Raw genomic sequence first — 21280 nt, forward strand, 5'->3', positions numbered from 1 at the left:
AGCGAATTCGTTTCCAAGCTTTTGCTTTCTCCAACCTACTAAAACTAATGATCCACCAAGTAGTGCTTGAACTTTTTTGTCATTCGGACCAACACATACGGACGGGCAGAGTAAATATGTAGACAAGGCTTGGAAAATGTAAGTTCTTAAAATTTAATATTTATTAAACTGCCTTTGTTAAAAAATGGAAGAGATAATTTCACCAATTTAGTTTCGGAGTCTCATAGATACTTTTATCTATTGTTCATTACAGTCGTAGAGAAGAAAATTATTAAGAAATTCACATGAAGAATTACAATGCTAAGGTTTTTGGACTGTGGACTTATATTGACAACAACCATAATATTAATGGTGAGTAAAATTTAAATATAACTTTCCAAATCCATCATTGCCAATATATAATGTCGAGCCGTATAACTAATATAGATAGACCTCAGATTTCATCATTGTTTTCTAGAAACTCACTATTGTGCAAAACTGTGCAATATTATGAAATTAATGTAACATTATTATGATTAGAGACACATTGCACTTTTTAAATTACTGTTAAAATCAAATTATTAATGTACTTTTTAAATCTCACTTGATTAGTTATCTTAACGTCGAGAAAAAAAATTATTTTCATTTTACCTTGTAATATAAGTATTTGTCATTTCACCAGCCTAAAGGCACATGCAGTACAGAAAGGCAAAACACGGTAATGTTCCTTCAACCATCATGTCAAATTAGTTTGTACTGCATGTGCCTTTCAACTTGTAACCGGAGATGATATCGTTCAATCCTATTAAGACTGTTAGAACACACTTCTCTTGGTGTGTAGTGTTTTTAGACATGAATTGGGGAGCATTATGAGAGCAACCATTGTTGGAGGTTATGATATTATGCACGCCATTTAATACTTGGGACCTCCTATAGTATATTACCAATGAAGCAGCCCATAAGCGGGGGTAAGATCATCATCCAGGTATTATCATCAATCTGAGTTACGACAATTCATTCATAGCCCCTGGCAGATTTGACGGCTTATGAAATTCAATCCTAAAGTTCAGCACTCTTTCCATTGCGTACGCAAGAATGTTAGACAGCAACGTCGGAGAGTCAATTCATCAATTGGTATAACTACAGCTAAAATCAAGAACTGAACAATTAAAGCAAGTACTTTTTTACTATTGTAATAGTAATATCCTTTATCTTTCTCCTCCTTTACCTTCTACCTAGTTGTTGAGTTGTATATACAAAATCATGTACGAAAGCGAGTCAAAAATTATTCACACTTTTCATTCTACAGTTCATTTACAAGAAGTTAGGATTATATTATGCCCATTATTTTTCTACGTAATCTCCCTCCCTATCAACGCACTTGATCCTACGGTCAACGAGCTTACGTATTTCTTACAAATAAAAGGTTTTTGGGTGGTCGTGAAGATATTTTTGCACCGCATTTTGCACGTCTAAATCTGAGGCAAATCGGCGACCACCCAAAACATCCTTGAGTGGCCTAAACAAGTGAAAGTCAGATGAAGCTAGGTCTGAGCTATATGGAGGGTGTTCCAAAGACTCAAATCAGCTTGTCGATGGTTTCAATAGTGTGATGAGCCGTGTCTGGCCATGCATTGTCATTCAACAACTATTTCTTCGACAAGAATCCTCAGCCTTTGTTGCGAATTGCCGGCTTCATGTTTTTTTTCAACATTTCACTGTAACTCGCACTGTTGATCTGCTTTCCCTTTTCCATGAGCTCTGCCATTATGAGCCCCTATAAGTCCAAAAACCCAGTTAACATAACCTTCATTGCGGAAATGTCTTGAATTTTTCTTCGTCAGAGATCCAGGATGTTTCCACTGCATACTCTCGAGCTGTGACTCTGGCTCGTATTGATGAACCCATGTTTTATCGCCGGTGACTATTCTTCTTCAAAATGCATCACCTTCGTTGTTGAAGCGAGTGATTAAGCGTTGACAGACCCTAACACGAGTGAGCTTGTGTTCTGCGGTAAGCTTTCTTGTTACCCGCCGTGCACAGACTTTATGAAAACCGAGCTCGCGGTGGATGATTTGATGGGCAGAGCAATGACTGATGTTCAAAGCTGCTGCTACCTCATCGATAGTGATTTGCCTATTCGCCAGATATATCTCTCCAGCTTGCTGAATGTTGTGGAGGTTGATGGCCATCCTGATCCCTCTTCATGCGTTATCGTTTTTGACCACTTTTAAACTTCTCGAGCCACAAAAACACAGTTTTACGTGATAGTGCACTTCTGCCATATTGCGATGATAGTCTGCGATGAATTCTGACCCTTTGACATCCTCCGACCAGAGGAATGGGATCACTTCCCGTTGCTCCTCTTTGGTGCAAACTTCTAATGGAGCAGTCATGATATATCTGCAAGAGAAGGAAGACAAAGAGAGGAATTAAGATCACACTTTAACAGCATTGCCACAACAGTATAACAAGAAAATATGCAAGGACAGAAGACAAAGTGCGGAAAGTAAGAAAAGTTATGCCAAAGTGTAGATACTTTTTGACTCACCCTCGTATAATCTTTCATAATATTAGTTGCGTGTGAGTTGTCAGTTCTCATATCGATTCATGTTTCTTGTTGCAGTAGTTTATGGTAATTCACAAGTAGTTCATACATTCATTTGTCAGTTAATTGAACTAACATTCCATACCTGCACAGTGGTGCATATTACAATGCTATGTGAGTATTTTCATGATCTCATAGAAGCAGAAAGGCATTTATATCGCTTCTCGATTATTTGTATGTAAATATAACTTGGAATATCTAGTTAAGAAAGGAATGACATTGCTGGCTCCTTAGATGTATTGGTCTCTGCCTGCTACCTGTTTTGATAGATTAGTCTAGAAGTATTATTCTCCCAAAGTAATATATTATATGCCAAACTGCTATCGATTATATAATAAAAATGACTAGATTGGAGGATATTAAAATATATGTAGCAAATAATAAAAATGTTAGTTAATATTGTAGATACATACTTAGTTTCTTTACTATCATATATTGTAAAACTTTGCAACATATTCTCCCCTTTCCGAAGCAAGTATACAAAAATAATGTATGAGTTAGTTTCTATTAACATTTTAACAATTGTAAGTAGAGATTTGCAGCAAGATAATAAAACATTTGTGAAGTGACTTAATAATATAGCTTTTTGAAGGTACGATAGTGTGATTAAAGAGAAGTGCGACATAACATAATGTTATAAGATGATTTTCAAACTCGTAAGTGGTACGTGGTTCAATTTCTAGCAGGTATGCGTGCCTATGTATACAGTTGACGCCGGCATTTATAACTTCAATGTTACATTTATGACTGTGGACTAAAGTATATCTATCATAGTTAATGTACATCAAACATACATAAATACAAGTGCGGAATGTGCACTAGAGCACTAGAAATGTTAACGAAACCAATAAATGACACGTTATTTCCATCTCAAATTAGCTGAAACGTGATTTTCTCAAAAGAAAATCTTGATAATATTAAAAGTGTAATAATTGATGGAAAGTGTTAAGATTTTATCATAAATAATTTAGTTAGGTTAAGTTTCATTGACATAAGAACTCACATCTTTAGAAATTTAAGTTTTTATGTTTTAACGTAATACATTAACTTCCAAATAATCGTAATACTTGCTAGACGGAGATTTAATAACATGAAAACCCAGTACCTTTCAGTTGAACATAAAGACAATACGGAACAATATCCTCACTTTCATTTCTACAAACAGACAGTTTTATCTATATGGACTGCTTTACAATCTAATTGTAAATTTGCCGACGATAAAAAAATATGAAGGTCAATATACAATATATAAAAATTACAGAGCAACAATGTTTATTTCCACTGTTAAAAGAGACGACAAATAAAGAAGCTTTACTTTCCTACACCTATTGTATGAAATGTTTCATTTTAAACTTTAATACACATCTTCAATATATATCCCCATGAACTCTACTTTTGCAATAATGAAATTTCAGAACATTGTATTATTAATTTATTGTTGAATATATTGCTACTTGACCAAGTAACATGAAATATCGTGGGTTTGTTGACCTTATATTGAAAGTGCTGGTTAAGAAAAAAAATGTGAAATTAGGTTTATAAAAGAGGGTGGAAATGGAATAGAAGTTAATGGTTAAACACCTAAGCATTTCTCCCTACAGGAAGAAGACGCTGTGGTTCTGTTATAGAATCAAAAAGCAATGACAACGCTACGATGTTTAATAGTAATATTTTATTGTATTAATAATATTTTGTTATATTTTTCTTACTTTTAGAAATGTTTATTGGTTACAATATATTTCATAGTAACACAAAGAATAAAGTTAGTAAATAAAATAAAACATTACATGTTCTTAAAACAATATTGTTAAAAAATACCAAATCTATTGAATACACCACTAAAGCAGGTATTAAGAAAAATAACAGTCTGAATTACATATACTCTGTCATTGGAATAATGAAGAAATGAAAACATTAATTCGAACCAATCTGATGTTAAACTTTAACGTAGGTTACTTAGCCAGAAATAAGTCAGACAATGTTCATAATTGTTGCTTTCTCAAAATCGTTAATGCAGGAGAGATGTAAGTAAGTAAGATTCTTAAAGAGAGAATGCTTACAACAATTTCTTGGAAAATACAGAACCGATTCGTGGTCAGTTCGATAGAAACGGCACAATCGGAAAAGAAGTAGAAGTAACAAAAGTGGTTATAACTGTGATACGAGTACGTTTTAAAACAAATTAGAAGTCATGATACAACCGTGAAGATGCAAGAATGGAGGGAACGAGTATATCTTGGTGAGCTTTCTCCATTCCTAAATTTACATATCATCTAATTTTAGCGGAATCTTACAAATATGTTGAAAGCTGCTGTTAACTTTTATCTCGCTTTTCACTTCGCTGAAGAGGGCGCAACAGAGTGAGCATCAATTTCCATGGACGGTGATGATTTTGGAACGTACATATTCACGCTCCGAGAACATCTCCGTTGATAGAGGCTGATGCTCACTCTCTTGCGTCTTCTTCGGCAAAGTGAAAAGCGAGATAAAAGCGAACAACTCTTGACAAACTTAATTCGAAGGACAATATTAGGCAAAGGCTGGCACGTTTTTACAGATAATGGGTAGAAGGTCTTCAGAGTCACAGAAGGTTGTTCAGAGCCACAGTAAATTTGTCTCACCTGTATCGTTAGGGAATCTTACTAACATAATTCTCCGCTTTCTTTTATTAATTTTAATTTTGATAAATGTGCATTTTTCAATTCTGATATAAAACTTACCAGAAGTCTTGGCTCAAGTGAATCCATACTTTTTATATTTCTTATTCTGCTCTAAATTCCAATCTATACCTTTTCTTAAAATAAGGATAACATTGTTAATATTGCAGTGCTCTTCTTTCTTTATAGAAGTGATAATTGAAACACTTTCTCCTTATTGCTCCAAAGGAAAGAACTATGGAAACAGAAAAAATGCTACTAATGCCTTTGCATATGACACAAAATATGTTTATGTTAAACGATACAATATCTACATATTCCGCATATTTTTAAAGTAAACTATGTGTCGGAGAAAGGACTGAAATGTTAGTGCCAGGATTGGGAATCCGCAACTCCTCGGTACAACATTGAGTCTGAAATGGAAAACAGTAGTTTTAGTACAGAAATTGAAATGTAAAACGTGGCACAAAATTGTTTCGAACGCAATTTTTTTTTCTGATGTAGCAAATTATACTACTTTTCTTTAATGTACCCTTCCTTGCAAGTATCCACATCAGCTAAGAGTGTTACGTCAAGAGAGGCAGCACAAATATAGCAAACGTGGTACCATATAAGTTCTAAGATTGTAAAATAAATGAATGTACTAAATTGAACACATCAGATATACTAGAAACTATTACTGACTCGATATAACTGAAGCCCATATACTTTGAGCTAGGAGAGGAAGATTGGCAAGAAGAGAAACTAGGAGAAACATTTTTGATGTTGTTAGGTATTTTTATTCACCAGGAGGATCAGAACAGCACTGTAGTTTCTTACTTAGTGATGATCATTACTTCAACGAAAATAGGTAGTCAGAAATTGTTTATGAAGTGCAATCGAAAGGGGAATCTTCTCGACGGTTATCTGTACTCGTTTGTCTTGAGAATAAATCCCAGAAAGTAGCGCTGATGTTTAATCGAGGATGGGCGAAAGATATCGTCGGCACTTTCTACAAATTCCTGAACACAAAATTGGAAGAGAGGGAAGCACGCTAATGACAAGAAGAATAATATTTTTAGTCATACAGAGGACTAACTGTGAGATATAATCCTCGAGATACCAGAGTCAAAACAGCTTTCGTGCTTATCAGTTTAAAAAGGAAATTTGGAAATTGATTATTATTAAGAAAAAGATGTAAGATACTTACACTGCATGAAATTATTTTTCAGTTTTATTTTCATGTATTTTGAAGGGTCCTGTTCTTATGTATATTCCGATGGGTTTAGAATATTCTCAGTGTAAAAGGGGAAGATAGCTAACAAGAAATACTGAAAATAGTAGTGTCAGCCTCGGTAAGAAAGGACAAGAAATAAATGACAGCTCTTAAGTACTAGGAGACTGAGTCGGGTGTGTGTTTTTGTTTATTCCAGTGTCTCGTATGAACTAATTTATACTCTATTGGTACATAAAATAACTAACTTTTGATGAGTCGTATTAGTATTAAATGTTTTAGTAGTTCGTGCGGAATATACCATATTTACTTACGATATCATAAATCCTGTTTAATTGAATGCTGTTTAGGGTAATATATATATACTCTAGAAGAGCTCCTCTGTAGCTAAGCTGTAAGCGTACCTGCTTTTGGGGTGGGAGACCTAGGCTCGATTCCCGGCGGAAGGTCATATGGTTTGGATTCAACGAAAATCAATAGGTTTTGTTTCATATAGTCTCGCTGCTGAAAGGAAAGTTCAAGTCCAAATCCCCTCGAATAGAGTCTATAATTTAGAAATCGACTATAATTCATACTGTAAGGAACAGGGATGCTATTTTTTGGGTAGCAGAGATTTGGAAAACAACTATACTTGTTTATTAAGTACATGTAAGATCGTAGGTACATAATGGACCTAATTTCAAAGCCGATAACGTAAGAACAATGATATTATGTTATAAGATCACATTTCTGTAAAGAGTTTGTGTAGCCATACCATATGGAAAGTCAAATATATCCTCCTAGCAATACGACAAATCATTAATTTTATAGTTTCTCTGCGCATACTCGTAGGAACTGGGAACACTCTTGCATCTAAAAAAAATGGTCTGACGGATTTTTGCCGTTTACAAGATTACAAATAATCTTATTTAAAATGTATTTATTCCTGCAGAGATTTCACGATTAGACAGAAAAAATGGCATCGAGTTGCAAATCACGTGCTTGTTCCTAAGTACAATTAAAAAGTTCTTTTCACCTACTGAAAATAGTTTCTTTGAAAAGTCATTGCATATGAATTTCTAGATTGCTTTTGAATGTCATCAAACTTCTCCGAGAGGTTTCTCACTACAACGTATTTCCTAAAAATGTATCCGATCTAGAGCGAAGTACCATAATACATTTATTATCATACGATTATACAGGATAATGGTATTTGCTAATACATGTGAAGCTACTAAAATAGCAACAATGTACGCGACTCTTTTCAATTTTTACTTTTATGATTGAACATATTCTATGAATCTCATATTCTATAACTCCTCTCTGTAATCAATGGGGATAACATTAGTTCGTATGTCGTGGATACGAGTAAACGTTTAATTCAAATACAACCAGTATTGAGACTTCTGTACAGTTTAAGTCCTACGAAATAAAACATTTGATCACTGGTTATATTTCAAAATTGACAGTTGATGCACAAAACATTGCTATTCTAGAGACACGATATACATTAACGTAGAAAAGTAGTTATATATATAAAACACGCTAAATTGAGAGTAACTGTTTGCTAAATAAATACTTATATTTTAACGCACGAATATTCCTCATTTGTAAGAATTATTATCATAATTACAATCACAGTTGCATTGACTGAAATCTTTGGATAGTTAATTTATTAGAAGTTGTCGTAAATAGGTACAATATTGAATATTCATAATAAATTCTTATGTAAAGCATGTAGTAAAATTTAAAAAAAAATAATTATTTCCAAATGAAGAAAGTAATTTAAATATACGTAAGAAGTTTAGATAAAAGAGAAGTGAGGCAAATAATTTTTAAGCACTGTTTTCTCATCCATTAAAATCGCCTCTCTACTGTGAAGAGCAAGAGTGTGTTCGAAAGTGCTAATAATTGTTAACTCTTTACTTTCAGAATCAGAATGTAGACAGTAACTGCGAGACAGCTGATTGCAGTAAGTATTAGGATAACACTTCATTAAGTTTATTTATTATGATTAAACTGACTTCATTAATGGAACTTGAGGTGCTGATATAGTAATAATACTTTTAAGTTAAATATACGTATATGTTATTTCTGGTGACCAAGAAAGTAAAATAGCGTCTCATTTGTAAGAGAGATGAGTGACATTTCGAATTTTTGATACCGTATTCGAGATGTGGTGCCAAATAGTGATGGCTGCTTATAACCTCTAAGGTATGAATAGCGTTGTAACCGTCAGTGAAACCGGAAATTTTGGGTAAAACCCGTGTTTTAAGCGTTTCTACCAGGACCAGGAAAAATGGAAAGTTTGGAAAAATATGAATAATTATAGCTTTTGTTTCTTTTAGTATTTCTTTTCCACACAGTCCTTACAAAATTAAATTTAGTATCATTTCTTAAAAGATCGTATTCCTATACTAAACTATTGCATGTCTATATTTATTGCTTCCAGGGGCGGAGTTACATTCTACACCATCCGTCTTCGAACATATCTACAAGCAAATACACTCGAAGAAAATAAAAATAGCAAGCTCTTCTCTGCCGAGATACGTATATCCATTAACCGAAGCTTTATTTTTTCTTTAGTATAGAGCTTAATGATTCCTTTTACTCAAAAGAACTGATTTAATATTATATTTATTTCACTGCTTTTATTAATGTAATATTAAAGTCATTATCGAACCCTTAACAGAATTGAATGATAGTTAAGTATTTATTCCTGAAAGATGAACGATAGCAATATTGTGTAAATAAAAGATATTACAACCTCTACGTTCGCTAAAAGAACAACACATCGAAATTCTTAACATACGAAGAGCAATATTGTTCATAAAATTCGAGACACCTATCTCTGTTAAAATGAATTGAACTCATTATCATTTTAAACAAAAACACAATACGGCTTTGAGAATAAAACTTTTAGAAGAGAAATCTGTGAGTAAGTTTCTTAAAAAAAAACTTGTATATGATATTCTTTTCATTTATTTCAAAACATGCACATTTACAATGAAGTTAAATTTCAAGTTCTACTAAGTACAGCTATGTCCCAGCTTGCTCTCCCTCTGGTTGAACTAAAAGTATACAACGATATTGTATATTTATCTTGTGAATTTCTTCTGTTTTTTATCTTGGTTTTGGGCAACGGTGCGTAAAAGTACACAATCTGTCGTGTAGAAAAAGAAGAAAAAAGAATTTAAAGTTGTTGATTGAAAAAAGTATAAGGAAAATGATTTAATCTTAGTAGCTGAAAATATGTTGATTTTATGTGTATAATCGATGATCTTAGTTACCGCACAACAGACAGCCGTTTAGTTAAAAGTTGCTATGACAACTAACAAGGAAAATTAATATTATTATTGATGTTAAGTGAAAAGGAATAAAAGGTAATAATAACACAAGGTGACGTGTCTTCTTTCATACAATTTGATCCTGTTGATATAGCTAAAAATAACGCGAACTGTGGGCTGAAGTGTAACATAAATAAAACGTTACATTTTAGTTGGCGTTTACCGACCAGGAGTATCTTGAGATTAATTTAAAGTTAACTAAAGCAGTCTCATCATAGCTTTCAACATGGAGTATACTTTACTCAGAAGTGAGAAAAGAATTTATAGAAACATCAAAATGATTGTTTCTGGAAATGAAAATACAAATGAAGAAGGTGATGATACAGAGCTATCTAGTATGAACTCATTATCAAACGTGACTGATCTTATAAGACAGCTTGCTCAGCAAATGTCGCAGCAACAGCAAAAAATGAATACCAAGTTGAGACAACTAACCCAATAGATGAATGGTAAATTTGAGGATATAACTACTCAAATGGACACTACAATGGATACCAAGCTAGAGCAAATGCCACATCAAACTCAGCAACTATCACAACAGATGGATGCTAAGTTAGAGCAAATAACTAATCAAATGGACACAAAATGGATACCAAGCTGGAGCAACTAACACAATACACAAACGTTGTTTGAACAAATAACCAATCAGATGGACACTAAAATGGATAGTAAATTAGAACAAATAAACCAACAAATACACTCCAAATTAGAACAAGCCGATTACAAGATGGAACAGATTTTTCAAGGATTTACTGGCGTACAAAGTTCGGTAGAAGTTGTGGAAACCTTAGTTAATGAGCATACTAGTCAGATATTGGAAGTGCAAGAAGTAAATGCGACCAAAGAGAAATTTGGTACCACAAATGATGACCGAGTTCCCGCTGTAAACATCAAAACCCATGTCATATGGATCCAGAGGAGTAGTGCAGGATAGTAATTGATCCAAAGGATACTCAGACAAGGAAGATAGTGAAGTTAGTATGGAGAGAAATAGGAGAAAAATTTATCCATCTCATCACCGGAAAGAACATTCCCGTAAATTCCAAATCTTATAAGCATCCATCATCATCATCATAGGTATTATCCCTTTATTGGCAGGTCTCTTGGCGCAGCTGAGAAGCTTCCATGCTCCACGGTCCTCCGCTAACTTCTTCGTCTTCGCGTATGAACTTTCTGTTTTTATATCATCCATAATTATAGTCTCCTTCGCCCCCTTCCTCTCTTTCCCGCCACCATACCCTCTAGGACGTCCCTCATGATACAATCTTTTCTTAGGCAATGTCCCAACCAGTTTCTCTTCCTCTTCGTAATGATATCTAAAAGTGTTCTTTTCTCACCCACCATTTCTAACATTCTCCTTCGTTTTCCGCTCCACCCAACTGATTCTTTCCATTCTTCTCCACACCCACATTTCGAAGGCTTCCAGTCGATTTTCATCACCTTTACGTAAGGTCCATGTTTCCGCCCCATACAGTACAACACTCCACACGAAGCATTTTATGAGTCTTTTTCTCAACCCTTTATTCAATGTCCCACAAAACAGACTTTTGTTCCTCCTAAAGGTTTCGTTCGCCATTCCTATCCTCGCTTTTACTTCACGTTCGCACTTCATGTTATTACTAAGAATATTACCCAGATATCGAAAACTATTCACTTGTTCTATTTTCTCCGTTGCTACTTTTATATTTGACACAGACCCCTTCGTTCCAAACACCATGAATTTTGTCTTTCTAACATTTATTTTCATCCCATATTCTTCAAAGCCCTTTCTCATTTTTTCTAACATTTTATTGATTTTCTTTCCAGATTCTGCAACAAGCGCCATCTTGTAAGCTACAACTTGTAAGCATAATAGTAAAAATAAACATTTTCGGTTCAGCGAAATTAGATCCCTAACAAAATATAGCGGAAGATCAGATGATATCCCGGCTAGCACATTCCTAGAAAAGTGTGATTTAATGGGAATAGTGTGATTCGGGGAAGAGTGTGATTTAATGGGAATAGGTAAATCCAAATTGTTGAAAATCCTGACGCATATTTTATTACCATCGTGGTCCGTATGGCTCAAAGCATTTCGAAGTAATTTACGAAATTATCTAGATTTTAATAATTCTTTACTTTCTTATTATGAAAACGATTCCATGTTGGCCAATAGAGACGCCTTAGTTCGAAATAAGCATTATAACTGAAAATTGGATAAGGGTCTTACTGATTTGTAATTTCTGTATACAATGAATTGATGTTAATTAATTTGTATCAACAGGAATCAAGAGTAATAGCGTCAACTCGAACCTTGTAACCTTTTAAGTTGCAACAAATGTTGATTACTGCACAATGCGTTAATTTTAATCACCTTATTACGATAGCAATCGTAATCAAGACAATACTAATCGTAATCATGTTAGTTATATACCTGTTCGCAACATTAATGTCAGGGAAGAAGGTAATTTTAATCCTGGAAATAATAAAAGATTCCATTGTAACGAGGATAGAACTGAGTCTAATTCTACCGGTAATAGAACTTAACCTAATTTTAGGAGAAACAGGAACAATAATATTAATACATTTATGAGTCAAACGAACAATAAGTTTAATTTTCCACGAAATGGATTCCACATTAGATTCATAGGAGGCAGAAGTTATCAAACAAGAAATCAGAATACCGTTGAAGTACACAATAGACAGGACAGTACACAAGCTTTTAACGTACAATGCAACTTAACCGAACCCTTTGGCAATGTAACTTAAGCTGACGCTCTGCCGTCCGATAAAACATATTAAATTGATTTTTTTTATTTCACTTTAGATACAATTATGATTTCATTTGTTATCCGTGCTTTGTTTGAATTATATACAGATAATAAAAATAATGATTACTAAGTTGCAGCAAGTTGTGGTATTAACACGAATATTGCTTATTAAAAGTTATGATGACCGGATAAATCTAACATTTTATATATTATTCTAACCCACATAGACTTTACTGATTCTTAATAATATAATTTCTTTACTTGTATTAATCCTTGTTATGATATTTTGTTTCATTTAATGTATTTTTATAATTTATTTGTAATTCATATATCTTCTGAATTCTATGTAATTTACATTTATGTATCGACACAAATAATGTTTATCAGTATTGTACTTCTGCTCAAATGGAAGAAATAAGTTGTATAGTATATTAACATATACTGATTTGATTCGTCGAACTCCATTGATATGAAACTAAAGAATATGCCTTAGGACCTGAATAATTAAATAAATTAGTCGCGTTTTGAATAAGTAATCTTTGTTGATAAGTTTATAGAAATAAAATGGAATTAATAGTTAAATGAATATAAAAATAAGATAAAATGAAATTAATATATTGTATTGTAATATATACGAGAGCTGTTTGGAAAGTAATGTAACCATATATCTAAAACTAAGTAACGGCCCAGGATTCTTTCTTAAATTGTAACCAATTCAAGAAATCATCGTCGGCAGCCATATATACAACGATATTGTAATTTATTTTGTGAATTTCTTCTATTTTTATATATTGGTTTTGGGCAACTGTGCATAAAAGTACATCATCGGTCGTGTAGAAGAAGAAGAAATATATAAAGTTGTTGATTCAAAAACAATATCAAGGAATAAGATTTAATATTAGTAGGTGAAGATATATGTTGATTTTATGTGTATAATCGATTATCTTAGTTAGCGCACAGCAGATAGTCATTTATATAGAAGTTGCTATGACAACTAACAAGGAAAATTATTATTATTAATGGAAAGTGTAAAGGAATAAAAGGTAATATTCACACAAGTTGACGTGTCTTATTTAATGCAATTTGATTGTGTTGATATAGGTAAAAGTTACGCGAACTGCGGGCTGGAATGTAACATAAATATAACGTTACAAGTAATGAGTTAAGTTATAGATAACAATATTTAAAGTACATGCAATAATAGTTTACAACGTTTCAACATCGTATAATAACGTTAAATTGATTATTTTATAGATGATAGAGACGAAAACATTAAATTATACATGTGAAACTTTCTGGCTGGAAGCGGTACGTAATTTATTCCGCGTTGCTATTCTTTCAAATTGTTTTAGAGAAGACACTCACTTTTGTCATGGTATATTCACAATAGTTGAATTATGCGTATGCTGCTTAGAAAGACTTCGCCCCGAATTTTAACGATCGTGAGGGTTTGCACAACGAGAACTGGTGTCATTTGTTCACATGATTTGGCCACACTGAATTCTTTTTCTTGAAGGATGCTGCTAGCTAGAGGCCATCAGCAAGTAATCTCAAAATCTTTTGTAAACATGATGATTCCGTTCTATTTCGTGCCTCTGTTGTACACATTGTTACATGAAATGTTGCAAGATGTTATGCAGTGAATGTTATGAATTTTCCCTTAAACTTCAATAATTTGTTTCGACAATTATTAAAACCCCGCACAAAAGTGTGTGATAGGACTAAATAATAGGACGGGGCGAACTTCAAAAAATGTAAACAGAAGCTTTTGTCTCTAGTTCTAAGAGTTAATACAGGTAAAGATAATTTCGTATGTAAAATTTCAGATTTGTATCTTTTGATTTAAGGGTCCCAACTTTGAGTTAACAATGAAGCTATTATTGGCATATGATAAAAAGTAGTTTTCTTCTGTTCAGTGGGTTTATCGTTCTAAAACATGCATTATTTTTTTTAAAAGAAGTATTAATTAATTATCTGCTTTCGGAAACGCATGCCAAATTTCCAAATTTCCTTGTTTATTCCTCGGATGAAGCAATCATTCCATGTCTGGCTTTATGACCAAAGACATTTGTGGAAACCCTGGAAACTTCTTTTACGACTCGTTCAACAGCTTGTGAATGACACTGAATTCCTGTAAATTCCACTGGTCCTATTTCAATGTTTGCCAGCAATTCTTCATCTGACATTGAGTTTACAGGTGGAGGTGGCGTTGTGACGGAAGCATCCCAATCAATCATCTTGTAGTACTTTTCTGCTTCGAGATGAATCATAATATTTGATTTACAAAATTTTCTCACTCCAGCTTGATTGGTCGTTCTAGCAACAACAATCTTGTTTACTGGATCTTTTCTTACTTCAATGTCTGGATCTGCAAGAGCTGCAAGAAGAATATTTTCACTGTGGGCAAAATAACAATTTAACTTTAGAGATCTTATTGCAGCTTCCTTCATCTCACTATCGGGTAAATTTCTAACTTTCTCCAAAATAAAATAGAAGTTACGTGATCCATCAGTGCAGTTGGAATGGGTTTTTATCTCGAACTAACTTGGAGCATACACTCTAATGATGTAGCTTACAAGCTGCAATAGGTTTTTGGATGGATTTCTTGTGCTCATGAACAAACGAAGGGTTCGATTGGCGTGCGTCAATCCCCTGGCGTGATTATGGCACCTGGAGAAGCAGTTTATAAAAATTTTATAACAGCAGCATCAGCGTTGTCCTTCCCCTTTTGCACTGCGATGCAAGACTTCAGCAAATACTTTTGATCCATGCTAAAATCTTTTGTGATATTCCCACAAAATTCCTTGACATTTCCAGTGACGGGCTGGAAATCAACTATTGGAACATCCCGTGGATCAAAACTTAGCATATTTCCGATATGCCCCGAAAATCCCTTTGGACCAGTTGTTTTACCATCTATATTTTTTAAAATTTATCTTAGTGGAAGCGTATTCAGATACAATATACAAATGGGCCACTGTAAAGGTCGATTTTTGCTGTTTCCAGTCGACGTGTAATTCCAGAATGTTCGCCGGTGTTTCTATTTGTTCCATCAGATACCACAGCACACAAAGTACCTGTCGCATCAGTGTCACGTATAGCAGAGAGTATTTCATTTGAAATATCTTCTGCTTTGCCACTTTGTGGAGCAATATGATCCACGTATTGCTCACTAGGCTATGCAATAATAACGCAGTGATCCTCCTTCTTTGTTAGTTGTCCTCCATCTGGTCCAATTAATCTGGGTTCATCTATGCGCCCATCAAAACCAACACAAATTAGCCTGTGGAAGTCAAACAAACGAGATTCTGCTCCCTTGTCTCTCCAATAAATTCGCTATCTACGCAACTTTGTTGGTTCTAGTACATTTTCCGGTTTATCCAGTTTCAGGTCTTTCAGGCATGCATTAATTAATTTGCAAGCATCTCGGTTACTAACGCCTGTTCTTTCCATCATTTGGCTTAAGTTTGGGTATTGATGCCTATTTTGTGCTGGCCGTTTTTCGGAATCTGTGTCTTCAGAGTCGGATGTGTTTGCTTCATAAGGTGATTCATCTTCCAAGGCCACACCGCTTGCTTCATTTTCTTCCATAAAGTTCACTGGCAGGCAATAATTTTAGTCGTGGTTAGGCTTTGCAAATGCTTTTTCCTTAATCGCTCTTCCTGGTCCTTCCTCTCTGTTTTTTCCTGAAGTGAACTCGAAACAATCTTGTCAATCGAACCGATTACCATTTTCCGCCCCGAAGTATGATCTACCCAGAAATTCCACCCAATTTGTGGTACTTTTATGGCGCATTTACACAACTGTCTCTCCATTGTTTTGTTTTTTAACACACTTGCAAGTACAAATATCAAACACTTGTTTGAAATTACTGAAGTCCGCTTTCAATGTAAGTGATGTGCGCTTTGCTGGTAGATATTTTTGGAGCTTTTGGGCAAGTCGTAAGAGCTTTGAAAGTTTGCCCAAAACGCTGGAATATCCAATGACTGGAATGCTAGCTTTGTTCCAGATACTGACATTCGCCACATATTTTAAAATATCTCTCGTAGAAGGTGTTTCTTTACCCTCTTCAGGTAGCATTTTTCTGTAGAACAGGTAGCATTTAACTACTTCTTCCTTCGTCGGGAGTGTCTTCCAGAAAATACTTCAGACTGACCAAATAATGAATGGTGAGACTCTGATCGAGTCAGTGGTTCTCTCGAAGATGAAGCCATACTCACTGTTAGTTTGCTATATTGAAATACATACAATTTCACAAAATCGTTATACTCTGTATGGAAAATTTAAAACTAAATATGAATGTAATAGATTAAGAGATATACTTTACACCTACTAGGGATGAGAAGTCCGTTTTTTCTGAGGTGGTTCATCCTCTTAGATATTTGATGATAGCGTGCTGTATTCCCACTCACAGTGAGAACCCGTTTTTTAATGAAGCGGGTGTTCTCAAATCGAAAGTATAGATGATTATTAAATTGTCCTGCTCCCACTAAAAGTGAGAACCCGTTTATTAATGAGGCAGGTGTACTCAAGTCGGGGAATGTATAAAGCTAGCTAAGACTCCCCTGTGCTCTCAATAAGAGAAACGCACGTTGATGTCGATCTTACTATCCTTCACACTGTAAGCTCCTTCAAAAATATAGATTTTCTTGTTGCTCCCATGTGGTCTCAGACGAGAAACACGGTGATGTCGACCAGAGGCTGATCCTCTACAAAGTGAAATTTTCATCTCATATAAAGTATTTTTTTTAGGGAGACAGGATTGATTGAAATCTTTATTGTCGCATAATATTTGGAAATATGAAAAACTGCCACTAGAGCAGTTTCGCCCTCTCTCTTGCCCTGGGATGTGGAAGCATCAATTAACTTTTATTACATTTGTTGCTGGGCAATGTGCTGTTAAAGAAAATGTTGGTAAGTAACAATTACTAAAACGCAAGATGTTTCAAACACATATATGCATATCAATATAAAAAAAGCTTGAAATATAAACAAAATATAAACATTAACAATAACTAACACATAATAGGATAATAGAATAATGAGTGCATTTAGATACATAATAGTAAAGAGGTGCACTGAAAGCATCAAATAAATGAATATCCAAAATATAAAAAACGTGCTAGCGAAATATAGGCCTATTGTAGTGGACGACATTCATGCTCATGATAATGAATGCAGTGAACATCAAATCACAACACAATGAAATAGGTTAGTGAGACGAATGCTGGTAAGTCTTCTGTCTTGGGGCGGCTCAAGACTGGTGAAAAACGTTCGGAAGCCCTTATTTGTGTTGTGGGAGACAGTGCTATGATGGTAAAAGATGACGAATATCATGATGAATGACCTGTCGTCGGAAAAATCTTGTATGATGATGATCGTCTGGATGTGATCGAGCATAAATGGAAATGAAGATGTTGAGTGGTGTATAGCAGTATCGGAACTGGGCGTCTTGTTCCAAGTCTATGAATATGGTCTCGAGAAATATCTTTATATGAATGGAGACAGTTAGCTATATATTTTTGCCGTAAGACAGCAATATGTTGGACAAGCGGAGGAAAATCGATCCTATTATAAAGAACATCATTGGGGTATGGTAGTCTTATGCGAAATGCGAGTTTGATAGTATGACGTTCGAGAATTTCTGATCTATTGTAAAACTTCTCGGAGCAGGGCACCAGGCTATATGACTGAAAGTGAGGACACTACGCACAAAGGCTTTATAAGTATTCAGTAACAACTTAGAGTTTAACACCCAGTTTTGACCCACGAGTCGGCGTAAAAGCTGTAATCGATTTTTTATTTCCCAACAAGTTTCTGGAGTTGGGCTGTCCACCGCAATTTATCATCGAAAACAATACCTAAATAGGTAACAGTTTTAGTCGGCTCTAGAAGATGATCACCAACACGTATTCGTAGCAAATTTGGATTACGGTGAACCTTACTGTGGCAGTTGGGCGGTAAAATTACTAGCGTCTGTGTCTTATCTTCGTTAACGGTAAGTCTCCATTTGTCACACCATTGGAGAAATGTTGTAATTGTAGCCTGTAAGTGGATATTAATTTACTGAATTGTTTTACCAAGCGTGAGAAAAGCGGTATCATCCGCATATTAGAACAAATATGTATTAGGTGCTGGAGATGGTAAATCCGATGCATAGAGGATGTAAAGAAGTGGTGATAAAATTGAACATTGTGGTAGGCCGGTCAGTGGGAATATCGGATGTGATAATGTACCATTAATATTCACATAGGCAATACGATCCAGCATAAACGAATATATAACTCGAAGGTAAGTAAGATGAATTCCGAGTTTCAATAGTTTATAAAAGAAGCCGTAAAGCCAAATGCGGTCAAACGCCTTCTCGAGGTCCATGAGTACGAGGCAAGACGGTAATGCTTTGTTATAATGATTGGTAATTATAGTGGTAAGTCGAAGTAGTTGGTCATTGATCCTATATAGCGGCCGGAATCCTGTTTGATGAGAAGGCAGAAGGTTATGTTCGTTAAGATATGGATGGAGACGACGTACCAGGATTTTTGAAACAGTTTATCCAAAGTAGAATTTAATTTTATGGGTCGATATGAAGTCACAGAGTAAGATGGTTTGTTAGGCTTTAAGAACATACAGAACATAGACACCTTCCAGTCCTGTGGATAATAGCCAGTGCGTAAAATAAACGTATATATTGTTGCTAAGAAGAGAAAAACCTGCAGTGAGCATTCTTTAAGAAATCTATAAGATATACTATCGAAACCAGGAGCAGTATTGCGCTTGCTTTTGAGGGTTCCGCGTATTTCGTCAGTAGTAATCGCCTGAGTCAAAGGATTGGTGTTATCTAACTCATGCGATATCGACGGCTGAAGTAAGTTGCTAATTGCCGGTTCAGATATTCGTGGACTTAAGCGATGTGTGGAAACAGGTTGTGTAAAGACTGCTTGGAAATGAGATGCAAAAGCGTGAGCTTTTGCCTGATCTGTTTGCAAGAGATGATCGTCCTGTACAAGAGGGTATGTAGCAGAAACTTTCTGCCCAGTTAATAGGTTAAATTTATCCAGTACCTTGTAGGATGTGTTTCAGTGTTCAGCTTGTTGCATGTTTTACTCCAGCTAAGCCGTTTGTGGGCAACAATGTAGTTGTGAACTGTGCGTTGCCAACGACGCGTCTGAGCCAAATATTCTGGATTTCGTGTCTTTTCATATTCACGGAAATACTGCCTGGATTTTCTAATAAGTGAAAGATATTCAGGTGCCAACATTGGATGATACGTTTTACCATGGTAGCTAGGGATATTTTATTAGCACTTTCAACAAGAGCAGTTGTAATGCTTTGAACGGCTTTGTTGAGATCAGTCTTAGACGTCGGCGGTTCCAACTGATCCATTGCTATACGATATCAGTCCGATACTGTTCCCAATTAGCTTTATCGTACAAGAATAGAGTTCTTTCGAATGATGGAGACGATGGTGGGCGTGCATGGTTGATTGTAACCTTTCTGGGTAGATAATCACTACCGATGCAATCCAAAACAGATACGGTGGCTTTAGCAACTAATGTAGGTGTACTAATAAGAACATTAGGGGAGTTTGGCAACTAGGCCTGGTATGCCTTGGTAGGTTATAAATATGGCTATGTAAGCCCAGAGATATATAGTCAAAGAACTGAGTTTTATCTCTGTCGGAGCGACTGTGGATATTGACATCCGCCAAGATTAGAAGATTGCGATACTACGAAAATAAAATAACGAAAGAATTCTAGCGGAAATATATGCCAGGGACGGACATTGATCGTGGACATGAAAAAAATTTTTTTTCTAGCCAGAGGCTAGCTAACCGCTCGAGGGTTGCGCCCTCTATGGGGAAATAGGTGTCAGTAGAACGAGGGAAGAAAATACTGGGTTTGGTCTGTGGGATATTTTTATACTGACTGTAAGGAAGAAGTGGTAAAATAGGAAAGGAAAATTTGTGATTGACAGTTTTATTGATACATTTAATATTTATTATTTATTTATGTATTTATTACGCTCACTTGCAGGTAGGACATTGTGATCTTAGGATCACAATCATGAAAGCATGCGTGATGAACATGATGTGGTGAAGTGCGATACACAGCAGACATAGCACAGGGTTATGTTAGTATACAGATGTAGGTATTTCTTCTCGCTTGGGGGCTACTCCAAGCATTGATGAAAAAACAGTGGGAGCCCATATTAGTGACAGAGGTGTTACAGTGCAAACGATGGACAGATGAAGGATGAGATATCGTCAGTCTTTAATTCTTCGGCTAAGGGGAGATAACAGTGGTTTGGAGGTAGAGTGTAGTGGTAGAGAGTAAAGAGCTGTGCTAGAGGTGTGTGGAGAATAGGGTCACAAAGTGGAAAATCTACACGAGCTGTCATCGTATCGGTAAGAAGTGGATGGTGATCCTGAAGACGTGTGGTGATATACTTGATACGGAGAGACTCAAGATGGAAGAGAATATGTGGAAAGGGCATATGTTGATAAAGTTCATGTGTCGGACTAGGTAGTTTGATTCTGTAGGCAATGCGGAGTGCATGTCGTTCCAATATCTTCAGTTTATTGTAGAATGAGAGAGGTGCGGCGATCCAAGCTAGATGAGCATATGTGATGATTGGACGTAAAATACTTTATAGGTGTTTAGTACAGTGGTTGTACTGAGATCCCAAGTAGTGCCTGTAAGAAGTTTGAGTAAATTAAGGCGATTGTAAGCTTTGGTTGTGATATGCTG

At 35.2% G+C, this 21280-nt stretch overlaps 1 protein-coding gene and 1 long non-coding RNA gene across 2 annotated transcripts in view; one reads left to right on the plus strand and one right to left on the minus strand.

The window, feature by feature from the left end:
* Positions 1-21280, minus strand: part of LOC145684785 (uncharacterized) — a 469860-nt gene that overhangs the window by 25057 nt on the left and 423523 nt on the right. The window lies entirely within an intron of this gene.
* The window catches only part of LOC145684558 (tryptase gamma-like), a 47460-nt gene continuing 26431 nt past the window's right edge, over positions 252-21280 (plus strand). Inside the window, exons 1-2 of the mRNA XM_081756951.1 lie at positions 252-351; positions 8369-8408. Coding sequence (XP_081613077.1) covers positions 298-351; positions 8369-8408 — 94 coding nt within the window. The 5' untranslated portion in view covers positions 252-297. The remainder of the gene's footprint in view (positions 352-8368; positions 8409-21280) is intronic.

Source organism: Thermobia domestica, chromosome 5 (assembly GCF_964235325.1).
Source record: "Thermobia domestica chromosome 5, izTheDome1.hap1.1, whole genome shotgun sequence".
NCBI lineage: Eukaryota > Metazoa > Arthropoda > Insecta > Zygentoma > Lepismatidae > Thermobia > Thermobia domestica.